The 19,749-nt window shown below is 36.6% G+C and overlaps 1 protein-coding gene across 5 annotated transcripts in view; it reads left to right on the top strand.

The window, feature by feature from the left end:
- MGLL (monoglyceride lipase) overlaps positions 1 to 19,749 on the top strand; it is a 190,039-nt gene that overhangs the window by 110,086 nt on the left and 60,204 nt on the right. For all 5 annotated transcript variants that reach the window (XM_087954696.1, XM_087954697.1, XM_087954698.1 and 2 more), the window contains exon 3: positions 5,339 to 5,445. In XM_087954696.1, coding sequence (XP_087810822.1) covers positions 5,339 to 5,445 — 107 coding nt within the window. The remainder of the gene's footprint in view (positions 1 to 5,338; positions 5,446 to 19,749) is intronic.

The following is a 19,749-nucleotide window of genomic DNA, read 5'->3' as shown; positions in this document are numbered from 1 at the left end:
TCTAAATACTGACCCCACCACCTACCTAGAAAAAAACCACCAAATCCAAAATAAAAGCGTCTCCCATCAGTGAAGAGATCCAGCAGAAAATCATCCCCAGAGAAAAATCATCCAGATGCCCTAAGCTCTATGGCCTCCCCAAGATACACAAAGAAGGAATACCACTCAGACCCATAGTCAGCTCCATAGGCTCACCTCTACAGAATCTCGCCAAATTTCTCGCCAAACAACTACAGCCCTACACAGAATCCATCACCTCACACGTACAAAACTCCTTCCACTTCATAGAAACAATAAAGAAACAAAACCTACAACCCAGCGACCTACTCGTGAGCTTCGATGTCATATCCCTCTTCACCCAAATACCCATCAAAGAAGCCTTGACAGCCATCCAAAACAAATACAACCCCCCCAAACACTCTAGATCTGACCAACCACTGCCTAACCAACACATACTTCATCCACAATGGACAAAGATACAAACAGATAGAAGGAGCACCCATGGGAGCACCCCTCTCACCCGTCATCGCTAACCTATACATGGAACACTTTGAAACCAATGCTCTAGACAAATCCGAACACAAACACAAACTCTGGCTCAGATATGTAGATGACACTTTTGTAATTTGGCCACACAAGAAAGAAAAACTGGACAACTTCCTCGCACATCTTAACAACCTACACCCCAAAATACAATTCATCATGGAAACAGAAACCAACAACCAACTTCCCTTCCTGGACGTCCTAATTTACAAAAAACCCAATGGCTCCCTAGGACACACCATCTACCAGAAAAAAACACACACCAACCACTACCTAAATGCACAATCCCATCACTACCTTGCACAGATCAACTTCATAGCCAAGACCCTCATCTCCAGAACCAAACGCCTAGCTGACAAAGACCACCTGAGAACAGAACTACACACCCACACTAACGTATTAATTTCCAATGGATTCCAAAGAAACACAATTACCAACCTAATCCGAAGAGAGATACCTCCCAAAAAAACAAGAACAAGACAATGGTATCGCACTCCTCCCCTACATCAAAGGCACCACAGACAAAATCAGCAAAATTCTCCACAAACACAATATCAGGACAGCCTTCGGCACTGACCAAAAAATAGCCAACATCCTAAGAAACCCCAAAGACAAGATCCTGCTAGAAAACCAAGGAGTTTATGAAATACCATGCAACAATTGCCCAGCCACATACATTGGACAAACCAACAGGCGAATAAATGCACGCATTGCAGAACACAAAAACGCAGTCAGAAAAGAAGAAAATACTTCCTCCCTCTTCCAGTACCTTAAAGCCACAGGACATGAAATTAATTTCTAAGGAACCAAATTAATATCTCCACAACAAAACTCACAAGGCCATCACACAGCCCATTATACCAACATCAACTCCATCAACCAATCAAGAGGCAGCACGCAGCCAAGCAGCCCAGCACACCAGCCCCCACCACCAGTATTTATAGAGAGACGGCAGCTCTGATCGCACACTACTTGCACTGGCACGAAGCCGAAAGCACCAGCCTGAGGATGGCGAGTGGGACCTCGCTGAAACGTCGCCACGATACTCTTAATCTTACATGGGAAAAGACCCGAACACACCTAGACCTACATATATGTATGTGTGTGTGTGTGTGTGCGTATGTACATATTTATGTATATGTATATTTAACATAAAAATTATATTAAATATATTAGCTTTAAAAAAAAATTGTATTAATGGTCCTCGGGATTTAAAAGTATGAGTTTGGTGATCCCTGAAATCCAAAAGGTTGGTGACCCCTGATCTAGAAGATAGCTGGGAGTTTAGCTTCCCATCATTCTTCCACCATTCTAGCTTCCACTCTGTCAGCTAGAATTGACAAGAGAAGATTTTTCAAGTCTTTGCTAACAGTACACAGTAACCATTCATGGCATTTTCTACCTTGCCTCTCTTTCAATATCATCTCCCCTTGTGTGGATAGAATTCTTATATGATTTCGGTTAGAGAGAGAAAAAGAGCTGGAAGAACTACCACAGTTTCTTTAAACTAACATACTTTAAGCCTGGTCCTGTACTGGATAACAATATCAGAATATTCTTCTGCAAGAATGATGAAATGCCTCAATAAAACAAATTACTTTATCTCTGTGAGGTCAGTAGTGTCAACCTCACATATTGAAACCAATTGTGGCCACCTGTCGGCTCCACTAGGAAGATGAAATCAACTGCATGGGAAGGCTAATACTACTTTTACTGAGACAGGTTATAATAACAGAATTTTGCAAGTCTGTGCTGTATAATTTCCCCTTCTTATACCCACGTGAATTAATGAGCTGAGCCACTTGCTTGTTTTATACTTAAGACACCATTTCCTTTGATACTGTATCTCACCTATCTCTGTCAATATCACATTCCTTGTTTTCTATTAGAATAAGCTCCACCCCCCACCCCCCGAGTATAATGGTCTTTCCTTTGGCATATAGTAATCTTGGGATGTAGAGGTAGAATACAAAAATATTTTTCTAAAATTCCCAATAACACTGGAACTTGAGAAATGGATTGGCAGTAGTTTTGGCAATAACAAAAAAAATAACAGGTTATTTTTATATAATAAATGTAATATGCTATTTACTAATGAATTACTTCAACACCTTAGAATTTGTTTGTATGGGAATAAAAGGAAGAGTGCAATTTATGACTAAAAGTATCACCAGAAATTTGGAGATTTACCAGGATTTTGGTTTTGTGTGCCTGATACTGGGAGAGCGGTAAAAAAAATGAGGGAAGGAAAAATCCTATTCTTTCCATATTCCATTTGACCAACTATCCCGAACTCGGAACGTTGTAGGCCGAAAGCAGTTTTTGAGGAAGGTTAAAGGTTTCTAGTTATGCATTACTGGACACTGATGGTGGCTATTAAAGTTTGTGATAACCTTATAATTGTAAATAAATTTCTATAGTACAACCTTGGCCTAGAAGTTCTTTATGCTGGTAAGCACCTCCCAAGGGCTGAAGAGAGAATTTTAATCAAAGAGCATTTGCTTTAATAATTCTTCCAAAGAAAAAGAGAATTTCAGATACATTCTCTTGGGTGGAGTATGATGTTCTTGCTCTTTTTTTTGTGATGAAAAATGCCAAGAAGTGTGTATCCCGGTTTTCAGTGCAGAATAATTTCTCCAGTGGTCTATAGATGCCGGACTCCTTGTGCCATTATTAGGCTCCAAGGAAATATGTCACAAGGAACTTGCCTTATGGATTTTTTTTTAGTAGTGGCAGTGTTGTCACTACTGAGGGAGTTCCTTCCTTGATACTGTTTATGAAATTTCTCCATTTCCCTGGAGACATTCTGAGAAATCATCCATCAAATTTCTCTGCTCAAAAATATGGGGAGAATTTTGAAAGCTCATGTTCATCTATTTCTAATTGTTACCTATTAAAGCTGATGTTTCATGGATGCATTTTTAAATGGCTCTCTTAATATTGAATTGGTTCTCAGCCAAAACAATAGTAATCTCAATATTAATAATTTTATTAATTTTGACAGGCTAATAGATTGAAAATAATATTCTGACTTTCCATTTGGTAATTCTTTGACCTATTTCTTGGATATTTGTAAATATTAAGGTTTTTCAAGTTTTTAAATGGGCTCTTGTGTTGATTTTTCAGACTAGACTTAATATAAAACCTAAAACTTACAAGTGAATAGTGATGCCATTTCAAGGCCTCTTTTGTGACTTAAGGGCAGGTCATTTGTTTTCTTTCTTACTTATAATCATTATAATTGCTTAATAAACCTGCTAGTGGTGTGTTATCTGTAGGTTGTTTGTCACATTGCTTTAATCAGATTATTAGATTGTCATGAAACCCATTTTCCAAATTGGATTAATTAGAACTCATTTTCAAGCCAATGTGTCCCAAATTGCAGTCGAAAGGATTTACCAATTGCATGTCAGCGACTAGTGGATGTGGTAATCCATTTTGTAGTAGCACCTGCAGATTATACATGCAGAACCTGTTTTCAAGCATGCAGAGATCACCTCAGCTCAGATATTCCCAAGAGGCTTTTGTGCACTTACTTTGATTGCAGCATATTCAGGAAAAGCCTTACGTATTTCCTGCTCAGGTTTCCTCTTGGAAAATAGCTGAAGAATCTTGACAGCAGTATTATAGTATCTGGGGTTGAAAATAAACAATAGAATGAGCTCCTGAAGAACAGAGTTGTGGTCCTAGTACAGACTTCCCAATCTAGTACACTTCAGATATGTTGGATTTCTTACCTGGAAGTTGGGTGGTTCAACAAACAGAACTGTTTAGTGGACTTTGTTCCCAACTGTGTTTGGCTTGCTTAAAATAATAATACAAATCATATTCTGCAGACCTGACTGTCCCCACTAAAGCAGTGTTGGGCCAACAATGATCTGATGTCATACTTATACATTAATCACATTTTCACACTTCTAAATGGAGGATGTGCTACTGAACCATAATATTCTTCCAGACCTACTTCACCGTTAATCTTTAGAAATTCAGTCAAAACCTGGTTATTTAAGTAAGCATTTGGAGGATTTGTATAGAGAATGTAGATAACTAAGAACATTGTGGGTGCTATTAATGTTATTACATTATGATTCTATAGATATAGTTTATTAATGAAAGGTACTTTATAATTTATTGTAAATATTTTTAATGAAGAATATAAAAGCTGTTTCAGTAATACATAATGTTACTTATAAATGTTTTATAATAAATAAGTTCCAAGCAGAAAGTAATGAAAGGACTATGGATTTTCATTTGGTGTCTTCGTAGGTAAGAAAGGTACCTACTAGGTACCTAGTTAATCACTGCTCTGTATTTCCTACCACAGAGTAAACTGGATTCAAACTCCTAGCTACTTAGCTTGATCTGTCTCCTAAGACAGTGCACTTTGTTTATTTGTTTACATCCCATACCTTTTAATCTGAGAGTGATTAGAGCAGTTAACAATATAAACATTAAAATAATACCATATAAATATCAAAAGAAAAATTATAGTTGTTTTTAAATTGGAAGAGAAAGAAAAGTAAGCTTTGACTTAATTCTTAAATATATCAGTATAGCCTCCAGATTAGCTTCTGCAAAGAAACTCTTGTTTCTGTCAGTTCTGAATGAGGGCATCCTGAAGACAGATTAATAAGTGGTGGAGGGTTTGCTTGTCTTCTGAACAGTTGGACTGCAGAGACAAGAACATCTAGGATGTTCATTCTGAAGATTAAACCAGGACTTGTAAATAATCACAGCTTGTTTGATTTTTCCTGGGTGCTAACTTTATGTTTTTTTGTATTAATGCTCCGTTTAGGGGCCTGGTGTTTGTTGTTCATGGTGCTGGAGAACACTGCTGTCGCTATGATGACTTGGCCAAGATGCTGACAGGAATCAACTTTTTTGTGTTTGCCCATGACCATGGTGAGTGCCTTTGGAAAAAAATGTATGGGGATAAGATTAAAGGGGATTAAGTATGATATTGTAGTAGATGAAATATAGGGTGAGGTCTGTGAATATTCAAGATCAAGTGCACCCTTATCTATGTAAATTCACTGGATAACTTTCATTCATTCCTAGTCCAACATATTTCACATAATGACTGCAGATGAAATGAAGAATTGCACGTAAGCCACAGTGAGCTTCTGAAGAGAAGGTGGAATATAAATTGAATACATAAAAAGTAAAAAGTGCTTCAGGGATAATAAAGTAATCTAATTCTTGATTGTTGTAACTGTGGTGTTCTGCCCATACGTGATACTTTTATCTAACTATAAAGGAAAATGTAGTATGAAGGCTAACTGAGATAATCAGATATTGATTATCCATTCCAATTGATTGGAATCCTGTTTATATTATGTCAGCTGAACATGGAACTGCATATTTTTAAGAAATGCAGAATAAAGAACATGCTGTGGAAGAAGTTTTGAGATGTAAAAAACTTAAGCTTTTCAAATTAAGTATTATGGGCAGAAGCTATTTTTATCTTGCACTTGGCTGCCAATACTTTTGGATTATTATGAAATACAGATAAGGTTGCTCTGGGAAGGAAAATAGTTTATGTCTTTGTTTTCAAAACATAAAGAACCTGCTGGATCAGATTGTGGGTGTCTCTAACCAGATATTATCTAAGATTGGCCGTCAGATAATTCTGAAATATCTGCTAGCAATCTATGAAGATACTGGTTTTCTTCCACTGTAGTTTTTCAGCATCTGAAGTTTCTGTAGAAGCATTGTAGCTAACTATAAAATTAACCAGCTTGTTCAGCAACCACATTTGGAGACCGGTATTTGAAGAAGACTGAAGTAGTTCAGCAGTTTTATCTGAAATTACTAATTTCTGTTAATAGTCAAAAAACAGTTCTGAGAAATAACATGCAAGAAGAAATCCTTCGAAGTGTCAGAAAAACATGTCCTATAAGTCTTTCATGTCTTAAATAATTAAAACAAACAAAAAACATTTTGAGATATTTTTTATTATGTTTCTCCCAAATGGGTTTCTCCCAAATCTCCCAAATGGGAGAAACATTATGGAAGGAAATATTGCTTTCTTTCAAGGACACAATGAGTGTCTTCCTATTTTAAAAAAGGTAATTGAATTAATTAAATAAATGAGAAGTCTTGGATTAAAACATGAATAGTATTCTTCCTACTAAATTCTGATTCATTTTTATACATATATATCTAAAATTTTCCTTCTGTTTTCCATGTGGTCTCTCTCTCTCTCTCACACACACACACACACACACACACACACACACAGAGAGAGAGAGAGAGAGAGAGAGAGAGAGAGAGAGATTCTCTTTCTTCTATTATCAACTTTAACATTTCTTTGGGAAAACTTTCAACATGAGTTTAAGGAAAACATATGGATTATGTTCCCGTGTTTATTTACCCAAGAAATCACAATTATTTCGTAGATGACTTTTGCTGGAGTCATGCAGCTGAAGCAATTAAATGCATAATTCCTTTTAAAGACCATCTGTGAGTGTGTACTTCAGTTGCATCTCTTCTAGTTCGCCATATCATGGTAATAGCACTTAATGTTAGCCAATGTTTCAAATATTGTTTTTTGGTCCATCAGAAACCTATCGGCACAGATGCCTTTAAAAGCTATTACTTTGTTTCTGTTACTTTTTTATCATTAAAATAAATTGTAATGAGAATTACTTCATTGGGTTTGGGCACTATATACATAGTGTAAATGTTCAAAAGATAAAAGTTTGAAACTCAGTGGGGTTTGTTTTCAGAAGAAGGTGGCATTTTAAAAACAACAGTCAGTATGTCACACAAAATATCTCTGGATTTCTGAAGGCCACAGCTCTGTATGAAAACCAGGTGAAATACTATGAATAGTGGTGTTAGTCAAGTTTCACTTGGAATCTTCAAGTTGCAGTATCTTAATAAACAAAGGCACAGTTGAATGCCTTCCCTACATCTATATTACTTTTCTTTCTTCATCTGAGCCGACAAATCTTTTGTCATGGTTCTCAACAGAAAAATGATGGATTAATTTTATGGAAAGACAGAGATATGGTCAGTTTTGTGTACACTAAACTACTATGGTTATTTCATTTCCTTGATTAGTGATCTCATATTATGTTTATTCCTTCATGGAATAAACAATTTTTTAAACCATGTTAAAATCAGACATTGGCAGCATAATATCTACTTTGACTTTGAGCTCCCTTCCTTATTCTTCCTATTATTACAAATTCCTATACAAAAAAGAAATAGAAACTCTGTGAAATATCCATTTTTTAAAAAATCTGGAAAAAGCCACCTGCTTTCTGCACTCTTCATTTCAATGGTAGCTATCTCATTGTGTTGTGTGCTCATCCTGACATCTTGAATTTTAGTTTTAAATCTTGCCTAAGTAATTGTCAAAGATGAAGAAATAATATATTAAAGAGGTATCCAAAACTAATCCAGTTGCATAAACTTTGACAGGCTTTCAGATGTATTAATGAAAGATATGTATGTGGATATTTACAACCAGAAAACTGATTTTCTAACCTGGTAATCGCAGCATGTCTTCTTTTGAAGGCTTATAGATAGGAAGCTTCCCCCCGCCCCCTTCAGTTCTAGATGAAAACTAATAGAAGAAACTCTTAATCCAAAATGGAAAAAAGATGTACTTCATCATCCAGTGGTTGATTCCACACATTGCACTAAAATCATAATGTGTTTCAGTTTTGCTTCACATCCTTATTTTAAATTATATTTGGGGCTGTTTAATTACCTGAAGATTCAGCTTTCAGAAGGCTAGATAAAATTACCAAACTGCCTCATTTTTATTCTAACCCAAGGTGATTAGTTCAACTAGGGAGGTGTAGAAATTGGTTTAATGTGTTTTTGAATACAAATGTAAATTTCATATGTTAACTACTATTCCAAACAAAGATTAGTTAAAAATTAATAAAACTCTAAATTTTGCAAAGCAAAAAATTAAAATTTTACAATGCAGCAATTAAATTTTACATTAGCAAATGATTTCCCTAAAAGACATTATATGTGAAAGAAAGCATTGTATTTAAGATATTAGAAAAAAACAGAGTAGAAAGGGAAGAATTGCTTGTATGGAAAAATGTACAAAAAATATAAATGGGCTTTAATACAAACTGCACAAAATTCTGAAGTTTTCAAAAGCCTGAACATATTTACAAAACTAGGAAATTAAGGACTGAACTTGACATATTCACAGAAATGAGGAATGATAAAAACCGACATTGACAGAGCTGTGTATCCCAGGTTGAAACATTGTTCACATGGCGATTCATTGTGATTTCCTAACAGGCTGCACTTCCAGAAAAGCTAAAAGAAAAATAATTTTTGTCTGTATGCTGACAGAGTAGAGATTTGCTATATTTCCTATTTGAGATGTTATCACAAATCAGTAGGATACATACATAAGAATCATTTTAGTGTACATATATATTTTGGACCTGTAGTGTACATATATATTTTTGTACTCTTCAGATGTTTTGGACTTCAGTTTCAATAAACCCCAGCTAATAAGTCTTTAATGTAAGAAATTAGAGTGGTTACAGAACAAACAAGAGGGTGAGGTGCTTTTTCAAAAGGCTTTTTCCAGGAAAAACAAGCTTCCTTTTGAAGAAGCACCTTTGGGACAACCATGACTTGGATGACTGAGAATCCTCATAAACAAGAGGATGGAGGGAATCTTGGTATTTTTTGAGTGAGGTTCTCATCAAGACAAAGAATTCTTCACATATTATAGCCAACAGAAGTCCTAGGAAATTGCTGTAAATGATTTAGCATATATCTGCATTCCATAGAGGAACAGTAACATTTGTATGATTAATATGAAATGCTTGTTTTGGTTTGATACTTTCTACTTGAAGAATAGGATTTTGAACTTAACTCCCCCAAAATCCTTTGGATACGTTTTCTCTTTGGTCATTGTTTGAATGCAGGATCTCCTTCTGTGCTTTGGGTTCAAGGTTGGGTTGCTTCTTTTAAGATTCCCAAGTATGTTCCATTTGAAACATACTTCCAAGAATACAGAGGCAAAGTGCAATCACGTTTTAGAGGAATTAGAAGCTTGGAAAAAATGGCATAGTAATATCTGAAAATTGTGAGATGTAATGAATAGAAGCAAGAAACTTATGCTACACTGCACAATGAGATGTGTATTATTTTTGTACATTTTATACTAAAGAATAATGCATGGGTTTTTGCTTTTTTGTTTTTCCAAGGACAATTTCAGAATTTTTAAAGCTTCCTTTGAGTTAACAGTTTCTGTTAATAGACTGCACCTGGCAAAGCTATTCCATTCAGTAGTTTGTGTGAGAAAGATGTACAGCATTATCAAGGCATTATATTCTTGGAGTATGCTTACAGAATGTACTATATAGAAAGATTTTCCCAGATTGAAAAGTCACATTAAAAAAATAGAGGAAGATTGTGTCATTTTGTTATACATGTCCTTTAAAATCACAGTTATTTTATATTTTAAATAAAACTTTTGAAAGAGGGAATGCTGTTCTGTGTCTCCTTTGATTCATTTAAGCATTGAAGATCTCTTTCCTATTTCTGATTTCCTTTTGAGGGTCACAGAGTTAATTTAGTGTTGTTTGGACAACCTTAGACCCTTTTTCCTTATTATCTTGAGCCAACTACTGCCTTAGGTAGTCCTTGACTTACAACCATTTCTTTAGCAACCATTCCAAATTACAACAGATCTGAAAAAAGTGACTTACAACCACTCCTCACAGTTAACACCGTAACATCCCCATATGGTCACATGTTCAACATTCGGGTGCTTGGTAACCAGCATGTATTGATGATGGTTGCAATTGCAATCACAAATGTGATTACCATTAATGACTTTTCCAGCTGGCTTCTGACAGGCTAAGTCAATGAATTAATCCAGATTCACTTAACAACTGCAGTGGTTCACTTAACAATCATAGCAAAATTGGTGCCACTCACTTAACCGCCCTGCTTAGCAGTGAAAATTCTGGTTTTAAGTTGAGGACTACCTGCATTCCTATCTCACCATTACTGCTGAAAATTGGTTTCTCACTACTTGGTTTCTCACCATTTTGTGGAAGAAACCACATTGGAAAGTGCTAAAGTAAGTAAAATAATTCAACCCCCACCCCCAAATACTCATTAGCAAAACCCAGCTGGAAAAATATCAAACATTTTAGATTCATGTGTGTAATATAGCCTCACAATTTATTCATTATTGTCTCTGACACCAAAAGTTTGTTTACCCCACTCTAAAATTGCAGGTGTGGGCACTGCTTGTTATTCTGTTGCCTTCACCACTTTATACAGGAATGAAATTTTAAAATCTGTGGGTGTCATAAAAAGAAAGTCAAAGAATGCAAGTTGTCAGGCAGCTGATGATGAGTCCATATGTTCTAAACACCTTTCAGCTACTATGAGATCACTGGAAACATGAACAAGATACATTTTACCCTGTTTTTCTTTTGTAAAAATCAGAATAGTTTTAATGAAATTGTATGAATGATTTTCATTGTCAAAAACAATCCCTTCCTTCTCTCCATGGAGCTCCATTATTGAGGCCTAGATTACTTGTTGTATATAGCTGCATTCCTTACTAGGTCTTTAAATATAAAAATGTAAAGTCCCCCGGGAAGCAACCAAAGGAGGTATTCAAACATACACTGAGGTCCTTTTAACACTTTTTGATAACCATGGCAAATATATAACCTAGTAGCCTCTTTTTTTTTTTTTTTTTTGAGTCCAAACGATGCTTCCTTCATCTTATCCCCTAACAACAAGCATTTTCATCATACTTTCTGGCTGCTAGATGATGTTGGATGCAGTCTGCCAGTTTTATACCTGGGTTCTGCATAGCATCTGTAATTACAACCCTTATATTGTAAGTTGTAGGAGAATTCTGGTTTTTTTCTTGATTATGGGGTCTTTTGTTCTTTTAGAGGAATTTTGTAAGTTTTGTGCTACAGAGATTCCAAGCAATTGTAGTCTTGGTTGTCTCAGAGATACTTTGATATATGGGAGTATTATCCTTTTTATAGGTTGTACTGGTTGAATGGCAGTGAATTGCGTAGTCAACATTTTTTAGATGAAGTTGCATTGATATCTGTTGTGTTGGAAAACATTGTATAAACGCTCCATTTCCTTTTTTCAGCATTTTGGGTTACTGCAGAGTTTTTGTACTTGTTTGAGTAATGTTTTTATGCAGTTCTCATGTAGGAAGTTGGGTTGCTGCTTTCATAGTGAAGCACTTGGTTAGTATGACTTGTTTTTCAATAAACTTGGGTCTCCAATTTGCCTCTGTTTCATCTGCTAATGAGGGTACACAAGAAGGCACTCACACTCTGGAATATAATCCCCTCCCCCAAGGTAAAATTGGCCCAACAATACTACCCTTCTGGAAGATCCTTAAAACTTGATTCTGCCCTCAAGCCTGGCAATCCCAGCAAAAGATTTTGAAATGGTTGCATTGCATTTAGAATAAACTGTATTCTAAGGTTTTTGTGTTAATTCTATTCATTATTATGTTTTGTGTTTCTTATTGTGTGCATCACCATGTCACAAGCAAGAGATGGGCAGCTAAATAAATAAATAAATGGGTAGGACATTGTGGTTGTTTTTCTTTTAGGAATGTTCTTCCTTTATAGATGTTGATTGACTGATGTGTCTTCTCCAATTGTTCCTTTTTTAAAATTACCACAAAGGTGTTATCTGCATAAATGGGTTTTATGTGTGGGAGTGTTATTGTAGAGATTAAGGAAGATGACCTTGATGGAGATATGCAGAAGCTGTTACCTAGGCAAAAGTGAGTGAATCATTTTTTTAACCTCCAGGGCTGCTGTTCTTGGGGCAGCAGGAGGGTTAGTCCTTTGAAACCAGGCTTTTTCCTGCCAGATATCTGAACCAATCCTACACAAAGACAAAGACTGAAGTGAATAACTACTAAGTACACACGGCAGGCTTCAGTGTGAAACAAGAGAAAGAGGGAGGTGACTTTCTCTCTGTTTATTTAATGACAAATTCCCCTCCCTCCCCATGCCAGTCAAGGGTTGTTTGAACTGCTTTTTAAGGTGAGTTTAGGATTGTTCTGAATGTAGAGTTTAAAAAAGCTGATGGGTGTAAGAAATTGAAGAATGGACTTTCCCACTTCACCATGCAATATCTCTCATGTGCCTGTAGGTTCTTACTGAGAGTCAGAGGACATGAGGTAGTGGTACTAATATATTAGCAGTTATTTTATATATTAGGCATTAACTTTATTCTTCATGAATTTATCCAAAGTCTTTCTAAAGCAGTCAAACCAGTTGCAGTAATCACTGAAGGGATTGCATTCCAAGTGAAATGTGTAATATACAAAGAATTATCTGAAGTTTTTATTTTACTTCGTTATTTTTTTTTGGCTCCATCACATAATTCTTTGATATCATTTGATTGATTATATGCGAGAAAGCATTTTGTGATCTGTTCCACAATCAACACCTGACCATGCCTTTGATGCTCTAATTCAGCTCTTCCACTTCATTTAGCAATAATGTAATCAATTTCATTTCTGTATATTTCATCTGGCTCATATACATAGGTATTGTTTTGGTTGAATGAAGACAAGATTAGCTCTGAAGAAATAATCTGAGTAAAAGAAATTGAAAGATTGGTCTCCTTTTTCATTTCAGCTTCCTAAGCCATACAATCCAACTACATTTTCTTTTTTAGTGTTTCCAACTTCGGCATTACAAGTCTCCACTCAAAACAGCACACCTTGCTTGCATGATTTATAAATTTCAAAATTGAACTTGGTCATAAATCTCACCAACTTTCTTCTGCATAGGTAGTTGCGGCATATACTTGAATGATTGTCATATTAAAGTGGCACATTATCTGATTTGATTACATTGATTACATTATGATCGAAACTATTCTCGCTATACCATTCCTAACTATAAAAGCAACGAGGTTCCTCTTTGTTTTTGTAAACAGTGTGAACTTCCGACTGATATCCAATCTCAATCCTTCACAATTTGCTCCTGCCTAAAATATCAGTATTCCTTTCATCTTTTACTGGGTTGAGCTTTCCCATGTTTGTTTGTTTATCAGACTTGCATGCTGCCCATCTTACCAAAGGTAATGCTTCTTATGTTCCAGGTTACTACTGTAATTCTGTCTTTGCAGCTTTGAATTTTTCCCCATTATAGCAACATCAGCAACTGGACACCCCAAAAGTTTTAATCTAGTCATGTCATAAATACCATTAGTACTTGAAAAGAACTTCAGCTCCTCCTCAGTAGCTGTTGAGTGCCACCTGACTTAAAGGGTCCAGCATCATCATCAACATTGTCAATCGTTTTATACTTTATATCTATATGATTTTCTTGATAAAAATACACAAGTGGTTTACCATTTCCTAAATTACAGAATTTATGCCATTGCCATTGTCACTAAAGTGATCCGTTGCCTCCAGTATCTTCCTCTATTGCTGCTGCCCAGTATAGATGCCCGCTTGCCTTACCTGGGCATATACTTATATATACTTTTGGCCTACATTCATGATCTTTTCACTCATCTACCAGAAATAAATAAATATATACATACATACGTATGTACATACGTACATACATACATACATACAGTCTCTCTCTCTCTCTCTCTCTCACACACACACACACACGTTGAGGTAATTCCCCGTTAGGAGAATGAGCGCATACAGGGAGACGTATTTGAGAGTAGTGTTTGAATAATACACATACAGCACACAGATACACTGTACAGTAAATGTAGGTTTTTACTTCCAGAAACGTTAAGCAAAGTTCAAACAAGCAATCCAAAATCATTCACAGGTAAATCAGTCAGTTTTTCAATCCAGGGATAATCCAAATATCAAAGTCCAGTGTCAAAAACAGTTCAGTAACAGACTTACATTAAATCCAGTAATATCAGTCAATTAGAAGAAATGGAGCAACAGCAATACTTTCCAACAGAAGGAAACAGAGATACACTCACACTCTCTTCTGAGACTCAGACTAATACAATCCAGGTTTCTGGCTCCATTTTATGGCCGTTTGAAAAACCACATCCAATTGCAGTTTTTGCAATCTCTTAAAGACATAGTACTAAAATGTTTATCCTGGTTTATATATTTCTAACCCAAATACCTGTTAGGTGACTTATATTCCTAACAACACACACACACACACACCATCTGGCTATTATGTAAAATTCAGTTCTTAAGTTTAGTGCAAGTCCTGGAAAGATTTACACTTCTGTGTCTTTCCTTTTTCCTATTTTTTTTTTCAACATTCTTCTGTCTCCCTTCATTGAGTTATTCCATCACTCTTTGAGTTTTGTTTATTTTTAAAAGCAGATAGCCTTTCGTTTTAGAAGATTATATCATAAATGTTATTTTGTTTTCTCTTTACTACAACTTCCTCAAGCTACATCTCATTCCCTAGAAATCTTTGCCATTGTCATAGCAGGTAAAGAATTAGCACAGAAAGCACCTGTGATGGATTGGACTCAGCTTGTAATCAAACTGACTACAATTATGCTACATTAGAGAATTCCCTCATTATCAATAGTTTTATACACCCAGCATTGTGGTTCTGCCATACAAGTCAAATAAATAAATAAATAGATCAATGAATCCTTTCTGGGCAGATCATTTTAAGTGTTTCTCTAATTTTGACAAGATAAAAAGATAGGAATAATTTTTAGAATATTTCATTATGATTGCTGTTCACTAGATTGAAATACATAAAATATATTTTAAAAAACTTTTTTCTCTTTCTATTGCTGGTAAAAGAAATATGTGCACCCACACAGCCTTCAGGATTGTAACTTTCTGCTACTTTTCTCCCCCACATCATCAAACCTCTGATAGCCTGTAACCATCATTTCATTTTAATGGTGTTTGTGTAGGAGTCCTTCACAACCAATGAAGTACTGGTAAATGTGCTAAGGGTTACATGGTTTCAAAACAAAACTTGACAATTTTCTGAGAATTAAATCTATCAATGCATATTGGTCCTGAGAGCTAAATGTAATCCCACGGCTAAACCATTATACAAACCACTGATTATTAGATACTTAGGAACAACCAGGAGTGGCCATTTACTTGTTGTGCTGTCCCAGCCAGTCTATGGGAATTGGATAGTTACTTAGGAATTATGAGCTGTCCCCTTAAGGGAATGCATCATGGTAAATGTAGTTAAAGGTATCCTGGGAAATGTAGTTCATGTCACATGGCCACATCTGTAATCCCGATTGGTCACTAATTTTACCCTCGATGGGTTGGGGGAGTTTCCCTCACTTTTGCCTGAACTCCCTAACTCATGGCAGCTGCTTTCTATGCTAAGAGATGGGTTAGGAGATAACCATCTTTTACTTTTCTGTATTCTGCACAGTAGTGGATTTTTAAGCTTTGCAGATGCAGATAGATAAACTCAACAAGACGTCCATAACAAAGTACATTTATTGGTTCATCAGGTATCCTCATAACTCACATTTGTGATGAAGTTCTTCTTTAATGACCAATCCTTTGCATATCTGCCTTGTAGTAAAAGATGGTTATCTCCTAACCCATCTCGTAGCAATAAAAAGCAGCTGCCATGAGTTAGGGAGTTCAGACAAAAGTGAGGGAAACTCCCCCAACCTATCGAGGGTCAAATTAGTGACCAATTGGGATTACAGATGTGGCCACGTGACATGAACTACATTTCCCAGGATACCTTTAACTACATTTACCATGATACATTCCCTTAAAGGGACAGCTCATAATTCCTAAGTAACTATCCAATTCCCATAGACTGGCTGGGACAGCACACTTGTCAGCACCTGAAGACACCTGTATGGTTGTTGAAAATTAAATATTGAACTTGATTACTATGAAGACAGCAAGGCCATTTTGAGGACCAGTCAGTATATAGTAGCAGGATTTATGTAAACATTTTCACCATTGTTTTGGTGTATTCTTTATGTGATTTATTTATTGTTTATATAAATGAATTTATTCTTATTGTGGTTAGGAGAATTATCTGGAATTAAAATGAAAACTTGATGAATGGGGATATTTAGCTGTCTTTTTATCTGAGGAGGAGATAAGATGTTCGGCTTCTTGATCAAAATACTAGCTAACCTTTTGGACCTCAGGGACCACCAAACTCATAATTTTAAATCCCACAGACCACTAATATGAATTTTAACTGATGGTAGCTTGCTGACATTGGTGGGAAAGTCGGTCCCATATTCCAGAGCTGCAGTAGTCACAGGACTGGCCCTTTGGTCATCCCGGAGCAGCTGCTCCTCCAGTCCATGGTAGGTCGGTGCACCCGGGTGGAGGAGCAGCTGCTCCAGGATGACCAAAGGGCCAGTCCTGTGACTACTGCAGCTCTGGAATATGGGACTGACTTTCCCACCAACATCAGCAAGGCACCCCGGAGTGGATTTCGCTCCCCCGCCGATGGTCTTACCTTCCAGTTCCAGCTCGGGTGACTCTATTCAAGATAAAGTTTGCACTCGGCCGAAGAGTGGGAGCCAGTGGGTGGGTGGGCCATGTGGGCGGTGCAGCCTTGTGTTCCCGTGCAGCCTGAATTAATTCTTTTGGGGGGACATTTCTCTGCAGACCACCAGCATTTTCTCAGGGACCACCAGTGGACCCTGGACCACTGGTTGGCGACCATTAAGCTACATCATTGTAATAAAGCTCCTGTTGGACTATCTCTGCTTCCCTGTTCTTGATATATTTTGCAGATTACTGTTTCTTTTGCCTGTTTGCCTGATTTCTGTTTCTTGATTTTGTTCATAATACGTGTTTCTTCACTTTGTTCAGTTTAGTCTGTAATAACTGCCACTGCTTTTGTATTGTACAAACTGATTGAACTACATTCTATTGAATCTGTTAAGTCAGCCTTTTGTAATTTGGATTACACTTTGCAAACATTTTTAAAGGAAAATGATACGTACTGTATATACTCGAGTATAAGCCTAGTTTTTCAGCCCATTTTTTGTGCTGAAAAAATCCCCCTCGGCTTATACTCGAGTCAGATTCCCCTCTGAAAAAAAATGGTGTGGAGTCGCGGCCTCCGGCGGCAGCGACTCCCAACAGCCCAGCCGGGAAGGGAAAGGCAAAAAGCGCTTTGCCTTTCCCTTCCTGAGGCGGCGGGACTGGGGCCGCGCCGGCAGTAGTGACTCCTGACTCAGGGGGCCTCCGAGGGAGGGGAAGAGAGTGACTCCTGCCTCCCGCTGTTATCATCATCTTCTTCTTTTGGGTTAGTGAATCAATTAAACCTTTCATGATAGTGAGATCGTTTCCCAAATTAATTATTTTTATTTTTGAAATTTACCAGTAGCTGCTGCATTTCCCACCCTCGGCTTATACTCGAGTCAATAAGTTTTCCCAGTTTTTTTGTGTAAAATTAGGTGCCTCGGCTTATATTCGGGTCGACTTATACTCGAGTATATACGGTAGTTCAGATTAGCAGGTCATAACCTTTTCCTCTATATATTTCAAATTAACCTTTTAACAATCAGAGGTTATTGCAGCAGCATTTGGGCCTTTCTTCGTGCTGTGCATCACAGCAAGATGGATGAATGAAACAATAATGTTACCCTTAGTTTTTATGTTGCTATTAGGGATTCACAACAGGGCACTTCTAAACCAAGCAGTGGTAATTAGAATATTTTATCAGCAAAGGAAGCGTCTCAGACAATTCACAAGCATCGCAGTAGTTTTATGAAAACTGTGGAAGGTATTCTAAGCTTTTGGGAATTCTCGCCAGTAACTTACATTTATAAAAAGGGGAAATTGCCACAGGGAAATTGCCCTTTCATCCATCCAAGCTGTATTTCCTCTTCTAACAAAAGGATTCCAAAGCATACATCTCTATGTTGCATTGCCCTGCCAAGAAAAGTTAGAGACAAACAGAAGGTCCCTTCAATGATAGCTAGGAACAAATTCCCATGAAAGGCTACAGATGACTATACAGATTGTGCAAAACTAGTTCTCACCTTCCAAATAGTTTCACAAGTGCATGCACTCAAATACTGCATTGATTGCTTAATAAAGCACTGATATCTATAACAGTCTGGATGGAAATTCCAATTGTATCTCTTTTAAGATTTCAAATCTCAACAAATAAATGCTCTGTCTTACATATTGGCAAAAAAAGTCAGAAAATAAAATACAGGCTGAATAGTCAAGACCTTGTTGATGATCCAAACTCTGTCAAGGACCTTGGAGTACTCATCTCTAATGACCTAAGCACTAGAGCCCACTGTAACTGCATAGCCAAAAAGGCATTAAGAGTTGTTAACCTAATCTTATGTAGCTTTTTCTCTGGTAATATTACACTATTAATTAGAGCATACAAAACATTTGCTAGACCAATACTCGAATACAGCTCATCAATCTGGAACCTACATTACGTATCTGATATTAACACAGTTGAGAAAGTCCAGAAATATTTCACAAGAAGAGTTCTCCACTCCTCTACGCGTTGCAGAATACCTTATGCCACCAGACTCGAAATTCTAGACCTAGAAAACCTTAGAACTATGCCGTCTTCGGTCCGATCTAAGTATAGCATATAAAATCATACATTGCAATGTCCTACCTGTCAATGAATACTTCAGCTTCAACCATAACAACACAAGAGCAAACAATAGATACAAACTCAAGGTTAATCGCACCAAACTTGATTGCAGGAAATACGACTTCAGCAACAGAGTGGTCAATGTCTGGAATACTCTACCTGACTCTGTGGTTTCTTCCCCAAACCCCCAAAACTTGAACCTTAGACTGTCTACTATTGACCTCACCCCTTTTCTAAGAGGTCTGTAGGGGGCATGCATAAGTGCACCAACATGCCTACCGTCCCTGTTCTATTCTTTCTTTTATTTTTTTTATTTTTCTTATATGTATCCATAACTATGTTTTTACTTATACCTATTACCTTGTAAGCAATTGACAAAAATAAATAAATAAAAAATAAATAAATGTCACTTTCCTACAGATACATTGCAAAATCAGGAATAGAAATTTCACTCTTCTATTTTGTACCGATTTCAATTTTGTCTTGTGGATGAGTTTCTAACGTGGCTCTATAAGACCAGTAAATTAAGCTCTTTCTCATTATAGAGTTTCACATCCTGTTTTCAGTGTATTTAACACCCCCATAAAATAATTAGGATAGGTTGTCCATTTTACTGACCTCAGAAGAATGAAAAGGCTGAGTCAAAAATTTATCC

This window comes from Notechis scutatus, chromosome 2, assembly GCF_049901735.1.
Source record: "Notechis scutatus isolate UNSWTSFEM ecotype Mainland chromosome 2, rNotScu1.2, whole genome shotgun sequence".
In the NCBI taxonomy this organism is placed as follows: domain Eukaryota; kingdom Metazoa; phylum Chordata; class Lepidosauria; order Squamata; family Elapidae; genus Notechis; species Notechis scutatus.
This window is presented reverse-complemented; position numbering and strand designations above follow the sequence as displayed.